The sequence below is a fragment of the Crocodylus porosus genome, unplaced genomic scaffold (genome assembly GCF_001723895.1).
Source record: "Crocodylus porosus isolate Cpor-Errol unplaced genomic scaffold, CroPor_comp1, whole genome shotgun sequence".
NCBI classification, from domain to species: Eukaryota; Metazoa; Chordata; order Crocodylia; family Crocodylidae; genus Crocodylus; species Crocodylus porosus.
The window spans coordinates 2,744,862-2,756,973 of record NW_017728924.1 but is presented as its reverse complement, the minus strand read 5'-3'; the positions used below and the strand labels follow the sequence as shown (position 1 = coordinate 2,756,973).

Here is a 12,112-nt window from a genome sequence, read left to right as displayed (position 1 = left end):
GTGGGGCTGGGGCTCCACTGGGCACTATGGTGAGTTCTGGGGTGGTTGCAGCCCCTTCTCCCCATAAGCCCACTCCCAGTGCCACTGGTTGCCCTGAGCACAGCCTGATGCAGCACCAGCCCCACCCTGCACAGATCCAAGGGCACCTGTCCCCCCACCCCCAGATGAGTTGTGGCTGTCCTGCCCTGCCCTGGCTGGGCAGTGCTTGCCCCATCTCCACTCCCTCATCTGGGGAACCTTGGTCTACCCCACCCCTTCCCTTCCAGGACAGACTTACCAGCTGGACATTGCTCTTCAAGCTGCTGGGCTATGCTTCTTACTACTTATGTGCTATGCTGCAGCTGCACATGCATGGGCCATTTAAAAAAAAAACAAAACAAAAAACCCAGCCACATTATTGGCCATATCAGGCTGATTTCTGATACAGACAATTTTCTGTATATTGGTGCTGATCTGATATTGGACCAAAGTATTGGTGCATCTCTAGTTTGTAGACTGACAGACTCCAAAAGTTAAAAAATTATTGAAATAGTTATGTAGCCCAGCTGTCCCTTCCCAAAGGGAAGCAATGCTGTTTTTTACTGCATACCTTGACACAGGCAAGAAAGCCTTGCAGTAAGCGCTTTGTTCCAAATTCTTTATCACTTCCCCTGGAACAACAGTTGCTTGGTCTCAGAGGGCAGACCAGGAAGAGCTTCCCAATAATGTCAGCAAGAGACAACATCCCAGAAGTGTTTGTCGTCTTTAGCACTCAACAAATTTAGCCTCACACTCACAGCTTTCAAGAAGGCAACAGATTCTCCCACACTAGTTTTCCCATGCAAGATTTAAAACCCTGTTAATATTTTTAGCCCCGTATGTTGAAACAAAGGCATATCTAGCCATATTGCAGTGTGAAATATGTAGCGTGACAGATTATTTAAGAGTGCTTTAAGATTAATAAAGATGTCTTTTTGTCCATCATGATGCAAGGCTGTAGCACATCTTTAATCTCCCCGTTAGTGTTGATGGGGTCATTTTAGCTTTAAATAAATGAATGAAGGACTAGCCAATAGATCTGTTCTACTGATATATACAAGGCTTTTGTTCCACCCCGATTCGATATATTTTATAAATGTCAGACTCCTGAATTCAGACCATGCTAGAGTCCATTGGATTTGGATTAAATTCTTACCTGTAGAATACTTGTTTTCTTTCACAAGGAATGGCTGAACCCTTAAATCAAAAGTATGTATTTGAAAGTCTTCGTTGACTTCAACAGTCTGCTCTTTTTGGCACATATAGGAACTGCCTAGGGAGGTGTCCCACATGCTGAGATTGTGGTTTTCAGCATGTAGAATCTCTAAATAAAAAGAAGAGATTGGATTTAGTGAGACTTGATCAGAAACTGAACCTGGTCCCAAGTAAGTAGTTGTTCAAGAAAGAGGTGTATTGCCAAAGTTGTAAGCCTACTCAGTTGAAGGCTACAGAGACCGTTTCTCTACATTTCCTCTGAAATGCATGATTAGGTGGTAGTTAAGAGCTTAGTTGACTATAATACAGTTAGAGATTAGCAAGTTTCCCGTTACAGAGGAATAAGGTAATTAAAAGCAATCACTGTTCTATCTTCTCTGTGCAAGTAGTTTAACTTTCCAGCACTTCAGTAATACAAACTGGTTACATAAGTATTTTAGCTTTAACCCCTTCTCAAAATATAGCATATCCTTAATCCATTAGCAGTAGACCTGCAGAATCCAAGCAAGAATTTTCAAGTGAAGCTTCTTGGTTTGAGAATGGGTAAGTATGTTAATTAGGATTTCTAGTTAGCTTGGCTTTTCCATTCCCTTTGTGTGGAAGGCTCAGATAGCTTCTGGTGTCTTATAAAGTAGGGATCTATCAAAATGCAATTTTGCAGAAACTGAAATCAGGCATTGCACATGATTAAAAATAAAATTGGGCAAGGGCTTCAAAAAAAATCTGTCAGGGAGGGGTACAACTTACTGAAAATAAAGTGCGGCTCCCCGGAAGCAAACATGATGAACAGCTCTTGCAAACAAATCTGGTAAGTGGGGGAGGGAGGGGTAATGGTGGACCCCCTCCCCCCCCATAAATCAGCTTGTGAAAGTGGTGGCTGGCCTCATGATCTCCTGGGAGGGGAAAAAAAATTGGCCATCTGCCTCTAAGTTGGGTAGATCCCTACTTAAGGTCTAGAAGAATTTTAAAAAGAATACACGCGAGTTGCATGACAGCAAATATGGTAGTTTAGAAATCAGCAAGAGCAGCTCACTCGGTGTTATTTCTTGCTGCAGGCCCAAAGGCTTTAAAAAAAAGTTTTCTAGTTTGCCAAAAGTATACCTATTTAGTTGTCAGAAAGCAGGTGACTGCACTTTAAGAAGCTTCAGAGGAAGAGAAAGGTACGTGCAAGCCAGCATGGGAAGACGGAAACAGAAATTAGCCATGATTAAGTCTTGTAGCAGGTTCTACTTATTGTTGACTTGACCAGAAAAGGTTGCTCCTAGTCAGTCAGTCAGGCAGGCATTTACCAAAAAAAAAAACCCCAAAAAACAAAAAACCACAGGAGCCACAAGGGGGTTATTTTAAAAGCTCATGCCATTTCTTACCAGAGCCATTTGTAGAGACATGCAGCGTGACGTTCACTTCTTTTAGATAAAACCTTTGTGTATTTGCACTTGTGTTTTTCTGTTTAAAAGGCAAAAACCATTTTAGTGCAATAATTGTGGGAACAATTTTATGGGTTCTCAGACATAAGTATATATAAAAGTTCCATAGTTAAACCTTAAAACATGAACTGGAAAAAATCTAAATTCTTAGTATTTATAATCCTAGTATTGCTAATTCGTAATGCTAACAGTGCTTAGTACAGTGGATATTACTGGATACTACAGAATTCGTATATACTGGGGAGTTAGGCAGTCAGTTAACCAACTGTTTCCCTGCCCATAATCATCGTAACACTGACTTCAGAACACACCTCTTAAGAGCACCTTGATTATATTTATAATAAATAGTGCCCATTCATAAAAGAAAAAAAAAAAGAGTCAACTGTGAGTTACTTACAACAAGAAATACGAAATCAATAAATCTGCTGTTGGAATCGTTCAATTTCAGAGTAGCAGATGTATTTCCACAACTCCCAGTGACGTGGGTTGTTTTTGGGTTAATGTTGATCACAGAAGGCTAAAATTAAGAGTCAAATAGGTCAGTCACAAAATGGGTTTACCTATGCAAAGGCTATATACTACTGCTGATCAGAAGGTTCTCCCTACATTGCTGCTTAGTTCCTGGTCTTCACGCTACTGACTACGCAGTGTCAGCTAACCAAGTTATTTCAAAAACATGACAATTCATGGCTGAGTACTGCTTACACGATTCCCTTCTATCCTGGGTTAATGTAGGCTGCTTGACCAACTGCATGCCTTGGATTGCACCAACATACTCCAACTATGTGCATCTATACATGGGATCCTGTATCTTCTTCAGTTTGTACAAAGCCATATAACTATATATAAAAACATTCGATAAAAAGTTTTTAAAATTTGTTCCACTTTTCCCACCGAGTCTGCTCTCCCCCTTTCAGCTCTTAAAGAGTACGAGTCCTTTATTTTATGCATCCAATAGCAGCATAGTTCTGGCAATCAGATGCCTAAGCTTGGGCTCCCTCTGCAGGAAGCAGAACATCTGCAAGTCCCAATATGAAAGAGACATTGAAATGGCAGGTTTTCAAGGAATTTTTCCCCAAAAAGTTGCTACATTAAACTGGGTTAAAATGTTTGAAGCACGATACTATCCAGACACAGCAGACTGATAATAAAGTGGTCACATATACAAGACTACCAGTAATTTCATACAGCTGTTGCGTACAGCTAGGATTAGGCATTCCTACTTGTACAAGTATGGATATATTCAAAACACCTTTCTTGTTTCACTTAAGATTTGGAGAAGCACCTTTTCTTGTGAGGCATTCAGCTGCAGCCCCATAGTGGCCAGGAAACAGGTCTGATTGCCATTTTTGAGAGAGTAGTTTCCTGGGACTGGTTTTTCTACTGGTTTGGGAGTTGTGGTTGGTGCAGGTGAGGAAGCGGTAGATGCTGTAGTTAAGTTGCCAACAGGGGGCACAGAAGTGGGTGCATCAGCATCACAGATAGACTCTAAAAAAAAAAAAAAGTTGCATACATTGTTAACTGTTATTATTTCAACAAGAGATATTACAGAGAGTCTATTCATTAAGAGTAGTTCTGATTCTAAGAATTTGTAGAGGAAGTATTTGGCTTTCTAGATCCAGCAAGAGTCTCCTGCTCACCCAGTTTAAAACAAAACACTTAAAACCTCAGTATTAAATGCAGACTATATGCCAAAAACTGCAGTATTTCAGACAGAACTGCTTTGCAAAAAATCGAGATGAACTGGGAGTAGAAGAGGGGAGTGAGGCATGGTTAAGACTGGAGTACATGGACTAGCCGCAGTTTGTGTTATGGAATAGCACAGCTCATAAATGGATACCTCTTGATCTTTTGAGATGAAGTGGACAGAGGCAGCTACAATTAGATCATTGGTGTTACAAAGAGGAAAGAAAGAAAAAAAAAATTGAGCCTTTGAGAAGAAGTGCAACATTTATTGACTTGCTATGGAACCCTCAAACTGCCAAGCCATTCGCTTGAAGAGGGAGAAAGCATGCTCAAATCCTGGACAGAACAGCAGTGTTTCTTCTGTTTACAAAGTGCAGACAGCAATTTCTAAATCCGCTGAAGCTTTGGACATGCTAGTGATCTTTTCTAAGTATTAAAAACAAGTCTCAAATATCAGTGTGCTTAATGATGCAAATTATTTCTAATAAAGAACATCTTACCAACTAAAGTACTTTATATACTACTTCTAAGCAGACCTACTGTATTAACCTGGTTTCCAGATCAGAAATTAGTGAATTAGGACAAACGCGTGTTTATACCAGTACTAGTGAATCTTTCAAGACTCTCTAAGTGCTAGTCATCTTGCTACTTCAGGATTTCTGTTGGTTAACGCTGTCCGTGATTACTTTAATATTGCGATGAAGTGACTCACCGTTTTTACTGACTGTGCCATTTTGAACAAAAGCCTGCAGGGTGACATCCCAGAAAGACTGTGTAACATTTTCTGCTTCGATAGATTCGTTATGATGACACTTGTAGACCCTGTTTAGTTGAACTGGGTGCATGGTGTCGTTTACAACAATAGTAACTGGTCCTGTAAATGAAGACAGTTTAGTACTTACAAATTGCAAGAACATTTATAAATACAAATCATTCATGAGAGAGAGTCAAGGGAGTTAAGACACAAGGGATTCCCCCAGAGAAAGTCCTTTTATAAATGCTACTCCTACACACTGTATTACTTGGAAGAGTTGAGCAGTATATGGCATACAAAACCCCCCCTCTAAATATACTGCTGAAGAGGGTGGTGGTCTACAGATAAACATTTTTAATACCCTGCTAGGAAAAAAAAGTGAACAAAATCAGGACCTTAGTTTTTGTTGTATACTCTGGGACGTGACAGAAACTGCTTAGCCAAGTGTTCTTTATTGCACAGATGTAATCCCATAGGTATTAAATTCTGCATGTGCTTAGAGTTTTCTCCAATCAAAAGTTAAGGAAGAATATTACTTGATAAAATGGCTATGCTAGTTTCCCTAAAAATCACTTGCTGTTAAAGCTACAGGAACTAGAAGCAGCAGTGGTCAAATCTACTATGCATTCACGGGGGGTGGGGGGGATACAGAAGTCAAATACAAAGCTCATCCATCTGAGACACAAGAAGAAAGTGAGAGAGAGTACAATTGTTGATTTAGCTCATTTTAAGAGGATGGTACACTATATGAAGACATACAACGTTTATTAGTTACCACATGGAGTTTTTTGGTGGAAGTCACCATTAATTATAATTCAAAATCCAGTTGGTCTTACCTCTTTTTTTAGCATCCTGAAATACAGCAGTATCATTCGTGTTGTATATAAATGTAATAATACTTCCCCGGTAAGTCCCACTAGTCTTTGTAAAGTTGATGCTCCAAAAATGACCTGCTCCAAACTGAATTGCCAAGAGTGGAGCAAATGTTTCATTCCCACAGGTGCTTCCATCATGTGTCACATTGGGAGATACATGTAAAGTTGCATTTCTCTAGAAGAAAACATTTAGACAAACAGATATTGTCTCCTTTCTTCATCCACGAATTTCCATTTAGAATTTAATAGTCCTGCTGCAGCTAAAGTGGAAGCTTCCAAAAATTTCAGTTTGTTTTGTAGTTTTACCCACAGACTGTTTCATGGAAAGGTTAAATAAGATTACTCTACCATACCTACTGTTTAAAGCAGGATCAGACAATTATTTTGGGCAGAGGGCCGCTTACTGAGTTTTGGCAAGCCATTGAGGGCCACATGACAGGCAGCCCAGGGCAGATTAATATTAATTTGCTAAATTTTTTAGGGGCCCCGTGGGCTGGATAGAATGGCCTGGCAGGCTGCATCTGGCCCCTGAGCTACATTTTGCCCACCCCTGATTTAAAGGTTACCACAATCTAAAGTTTGAATCTAATGCAGAATTTTTATGTCATAAGACCAACATTTGAAGCGTCGAACCAAAAAGTGTAGGTGGTCTTTCAGGTACAGCTAATGTTTAAACAAGAGCTTCAAGTGCTTCACTGATCAGTCAAGCCAAGCGCAATGTTCAGTTAATGTAACTCCATTTGAATAGCACGTGTCCAGAATCAGTTATATGGTCTCTTCAAAACCATATCATGGACTTAAGCGGTGCAGCAAGATAACACAGACGAGTCATGTAGTAGCAGGAAGAGATTGGGAAGGTAGTTACAGGGCCAGCACTACAAGGGAAAGCAATCTTTTGTTGGCCTGGGTCACCCAGGGATGAAAGTTTCTGCTCCCTCCCCCTCCAAACAGCTGGCTCCGATTCCCAGCCCACTGTAGCAAAGGAGGCTCAGACTGTAGAGAAACAGACACCACAGCAGTGGCTGCAGTTTGAGAGGCCACTCCCCTGTGCTGGATGAGATGGGACCTCTTCACAGACTGGAACTGGCCCACAGGTTGGTAAAGCTCTTGTAGTACAAAACCTACTACTAGCTAAAAAGAGACAAATAATTTGTTCGATGTCCTCAGAGTATGCCCCTGCAGTTTAAGAGGAAATAATAACAACTACCTGTAGCAATGTTAAGTTTAAACATGTTCAAATTTGCTGCAAAAGAAATCAAATGCTTTACAGGCTGCCTTCCCTTTTATGCTGCACTAAAAAAAAAAAAAAAAAAAAAAATACCATGTCCTCTCTTCTAAAGAATTTTCACCTATTACCATATTGCTCCAATTTTAAGAGGAAATAATAACAACTACCTGTAGCAATGTTAAGTTTAAACATGTTCAAATTTGCTGCAAAAGAAATCAAATGCTTTACAGGCTGCCTTCCCTTTTATGCTGCACTAAAAAAAAAAAAAAAAAAAAAAAAAACATGTCCTCTCTTCTAAAGAATTTTCACCTATTACCATATTGCTCCAATTTTAAGTAATGGTGCACCAATAAAAGTCGGTCTGTATTGCATCGGCACCGATAAAAGGAAAGTTGACATCCCTGGCAATTGGCTTTCTTTGGCTAATGTGGTTGATAAAGGTCACAGGTACATGCTCTGTGCATGTGCACAGCTGCAGCCTGCACGCAGCCAGGAGTGCAGCCTGGCAGCATGGAGAACAGCATCTGACCAGCAAGTTGGGGGGTGGGGCAGTGCAGGAGATCAAGGTCCCCAGAGTGAGGCAGGGAATGGGGCTGGGGTAGGTGCTGCCTGTCTAGCCAGGGTGGGTTGTGGGACAGAGCCATGGGCAACTTATTTAGGGGCAGCTCCTGCTGCTGCGTGCACCCCCAGGGGAACTATGAGGGGCATAACGCCCCCTCGATTTGTATGTCGGATGAGGGCAGGCAGGCTGCCTGCTGCAACCTCCTCCATGATGGCCAGGAAGGAGTGTGCTTGGGATAGGCAGCAGCAAGTGTTGGAAGGGGGGGCTATGGTAAATTTTGGGGTGGCTGTAGCCCACCCTGTAACACCTGCTCCCAGCACCACCACCCACCCCACGTGTAGCCTCAGTCCAGCCACCCCACCAAGAGACTGAAACAGACAGCCCACCCTTGCCCCAGGCACAGGTCTGGGGGGCATATGCCCTCCATGACTTCTCAGAGATATGCACAGCATGGGGAGCCACCCACCTGCCCCTCTCCCTGCTCTGTCAGACTACCTGCCCCAACCCAACTCCCTTGCTTACTGTGGGGGCCTCAACCACCTCCATCATCCCCCCCACACCCCAACAAATTTACCACCCAGACACTGTTCTCCCAGCTGCTCGGCTACATAATTGGCAACTGGATCAGTATCATCTGATATCCCTAGTTGATAAAAAAACTGGCCAAAAAAAACCCAAAAAAAAGCCTTTATTGGTACACCCCTAATTTTAGCACAGTCACAGGCTCAGTTCACACAGAAGGGCCATGATGGCTGGATGACCCACATCACCCACTACTGAAGTTGAAGTTGAAGGCAGGATAAGAGTTCTGAAGCCTTAAGAGTCCTGTGTTCAATTGTGGCTTTCAGACCCCTGGGTCCATTGCAGAGCAGGGAGTTGTGAAGCCCTGGGTACTCAGTTCAAGTAGTCCCTCTGGCAGGTCCCTCTGACAGCCAAAGAGCCAGGAAACAACTCAAAGTGAGCTGGCAGAAAGCCATGAAGAGTTAGTTCTGCTGGAAGTCTGCCTGTGTTTCACTGGAAACTGGTCAAAATGAAGACTGAATCCAGAATGTTTCAAAAAGTTACAATTTTTAGCAAGACATACTAGTTGTCAGAATAGTTCTCAAACTCAAAAAATTGGATATTGAACCTCTGAATCAGGGCCGTTACCAGCAAAATCCTGAATCCAGTCACATGAAGTGTGAATCCCAAAGCAAAATCAGATGTAGCTGTTTAATAGAAAACTGCCCATTTTAACCTGTAAACAATTTCTATTCAACTAAAAAAGCAGACTAACATGGAAGTTTGGGCTGCAGACAACAGGGTGAGTCTCATGCACAGTTTTTTGTTGTTGTTTTTGGTTTAAGTATATTTAATGTTTTGGATCTTTATAAATTAAATTAGTTACTACGGATGAGGTCCTTGAACTACTGTTGCCTTTTCAGTTACTGGATTTTCCTGTGATCTCTTTATTATTCAGCAAAAAAGCCACTTCTCTCAAAAAAAACTCAATCTGAAAGTGTGCTGCTTGACTTTAAACCAAAAACTACTGTGATGACCATGTAGGTTTTTTTTTTTTTTTTTTTTTTTTTTTAAAACTCTACTAGCAAGGAAATTAACCTAGAAGCTGAAAACATGGTACTGGAGGAAGCTGAAGCTTAAACTCCTCAACAGTGCAACAGAGGTGAGTCTTATTGCTTTCACTGCTGGGCGCAGCTCTGAACAGCAGCCAGTAAGCCTTATAGCTATTGTTCTGCTAGAAAGATGCAAGTAAGCAGCAGTGAAGACTCAGGAATGTATCCAAGTCCATTTAGATTCAGATCACATTTGAAAGTGAGAGAAATAAGGGCTGGAAAAAACAAAACAGAAAAACCCCAAACCTTTTAGAAGAACAGAAGCAGAGGATGCTCATGAACAGCATTCAGAAAACAAGCAAAACAAAAACAAAAACAAAACAAATAATAATAATAAAAAAAAAAAAAACTACTTTCATCAAGTCAGTTTTTCAAGTGCAAATTTTGTAAACAGATAGCACACCCAGATTTTCCCCCCTTTAAAAGTCTCAAATCTTGAAGTTTGCTCTACTGCTCAGTAGTATTTTTAAGCCAAAACAAGCATTGTGCTGATAAAGCAAGAAGCTCCTGGCCAAAACAAACAAGCTTCACACTTTAAATAGTAATTGAAGGCTGTTGCCCATTTTAAATTAGGTAAATTATTAAAACAAATTAAAGCCTTGATAATCCTTTTGTGATGGGGCAAGGGTAGCTAGTTAGCACAAATATACTCAATTTGTTTTTCAGCCTTACCAGAACTAGTGGCAAGATGATGTTTTAACACTGACAACTTTAATAGTTCATCCTCTGCAATCAGAAGTGCTATTAACTCCAAAATACTTACATATTCACTACTGTTTGTTTCATATTTTATGAAGAAGCTCATCATCCATTTTGCATATATACACGTAGCATTGGAGGAATCTTTCACCTCTACATCCACTGCATGGGACTGGAAAAAACCTGTAACATACAATTGTTTGCTTGTAAGAAACTGATATTTCATTGCAGATTTAAATATTTTTCCATCACATCACATAATACTTTTGAACAGAACAAATTCTTCGATTCATTTTGCAGCTTCCTAATTCTGACAGAGATTCAGCATACAAACCTCTCATGTAGGTGTTACATTTGAAAGCAAAAAAAGTTAAGATCTTGTGTTTTATCTAGTATTGCTGAAAAGGTAAAGAATACTGTGTTGACTAACTGCCTGATGTACACCAATTTAACATTCTGCCAAGCTTTTTTTTTTTTTTATTTTGCTTAGGGAAGTAGCTTATTAGAAGAGCCACACATCATAATGGACTGTATATACAAGCTAAATAATTTGTCACAGATTAAAACATTATGGCAATACCTCATTAGGGTTTTAGTATTTAGTTTGTACTTGGACACAGAGTCCCTAAACAAATTAGGGAAGTGAAGGTTAGAAGAGGAACCATTAGAAAGTCAGATAGGTCTGTTGTATCCAGCAGAATGAAGATGACACCAAGGAAAGTTTGAGGGGGGGGGAATTCTCTTTTTTAAATGTTTTGCAGGTCCTTAATAAAAGAACTGGATGCAAAAGTTTCCCTTAACACACTGAGCAATGCAACAGTGAGAACTGGTTTTGCTAGCAGCTCCCTTATGTTTCTGGAAGGGTAAACATCATTCCATACATGTGGAAACAAAGGGCTAGATCCTTCTCTTCTGGAAGTGGGTGCAAGCACCACTGAAAGAATAAATCAAAAAATCTTTGGGTATTATTAGCAGAAGACCTATGCAGTGCTTCAAGCCTATTCATTCAGGTAACAATTAGATCAAGAACTTGCAGATCTTCACCTTGCAAGTGGTATCTTGCCGTTACATTTTGTGGGTACTATTCAGCCTCTTTCACTCCCAAATGGAGCAAAGCAGTTTTGGATTCTCTGTTCTCTTTATCTGCACACCTACTCCTTTACTTTAGGCAACAAAGGAATCTAGCTCTGTTTCCACCACTAGTCGTGCTAGTCCCCAACTCCTCAGAAATGTCCACTTTACTACACAGCATAGGGTGTCGCTGTGTTGGTCTGAGGACGTAGGCAGACATGGTTCTTCGGGTAATCTTGAATTAGACCAACTCAGATAGCTGGAAAATTCTCTTTTTTTCAAGCTTTTGGGTATAAATACCCTTTGTCAGGCTGAGGAAGTGTCTGCAGCTGGTATGCAGGAAGAGCACACATCAACTACAGATGCTTCCTCAGCCTGACGGAGGGTATTTATACCCAGAAGTTCGCAAAGAAGAAATTTTTCCAACTATTTGAGTTGGTTTAATACAAGATATCATATTTACCCAAAAAAGCTTGTCCACACTTCGCTATACTACTCTTTTGTCCACCCTCCTCTAGTACTATTTAATATTAAAGCTGTCAAATTAAAACTCGGAACACCCGTTACAGAGAGCCCGAGGGCCAGGGCATGTGCAGAGGCTATCGGTACTTGTTCATATCTGTACTGTCTCCCATCACAAGTTTAGCTATAATTCTTGCTTGCATGCTATCAGGCACATAGCAGCTTCTGTTGCTGAAAGGGAGCACTTAAATTCACTTGCTGAATCTATGATCACTACTTCCTTCCCTCTGTAAAGATACAGAACCCTTTGGTAGTTCCATTTCTTGCAGCAAGATGTTAGAAGTAGTTGAGAGACTAGTGCAAGGGGGAAAGGTGGTGGTTTAAAGAGTATATGGCAATCTACGTAAGTAAATTGCATTTAAAGGTCCTGCCTGAATGAAGTAATGTTCAGTCTTGGACTAAGATTGAAACAAAAGATTCTTTTGTTTCAAATCCATGACCT

The 12,112-nt window shown here is 40.7% G+C and overlaps 1 protein-coding gene across 4 annotated transcripts in view; it reads right to left on the bottom strand.

The window, feature by feature from the left end:
• Positions 1–12,112, bottom strand: part of LAMP2 (lysosomal associated membrane protein 2) — a 23,763-nt gene that overhangs the window by 8,765 nt on the left and 2,886 nt on the right. For 3 of the 4 annotated variants that reach the window (XM_019540193.1, XM_019540192.1, XM_019540194.1), the window contains exons 2-8: positions 10,142–10,260; positions 5,937–6,150; positions 5,059–5,220; positions 3,946–4,148; positions 3,058–3,177; positions 2,601–2,679; positions 1,175–1,342 (exon numbers count right to left, since the gene is read on the bottom strand). In XM_019540193.1, the coding sequence (XP_019395738.1) occupies positions 1,175–1,342; positions 2,601–2,679; positions 3,058–3,177; positions 3,946–4,148; positions 5,059–5,220; positions 5,937–6,150; positions 10,142–10,260 (1,065 nt within the window). The remainder of the gene's footprint in view (positions 1–1,174; positions 1,343–2,600; positions 2,680–3,057; positions 3,178–3,945; positions 4,149–5,058; positions 5,221–5,936; positions 6,151–10,141; positions 10,261–12,112) is intronic. The other variant, XM_019540195.1, reaches the window with a different exon arrangement.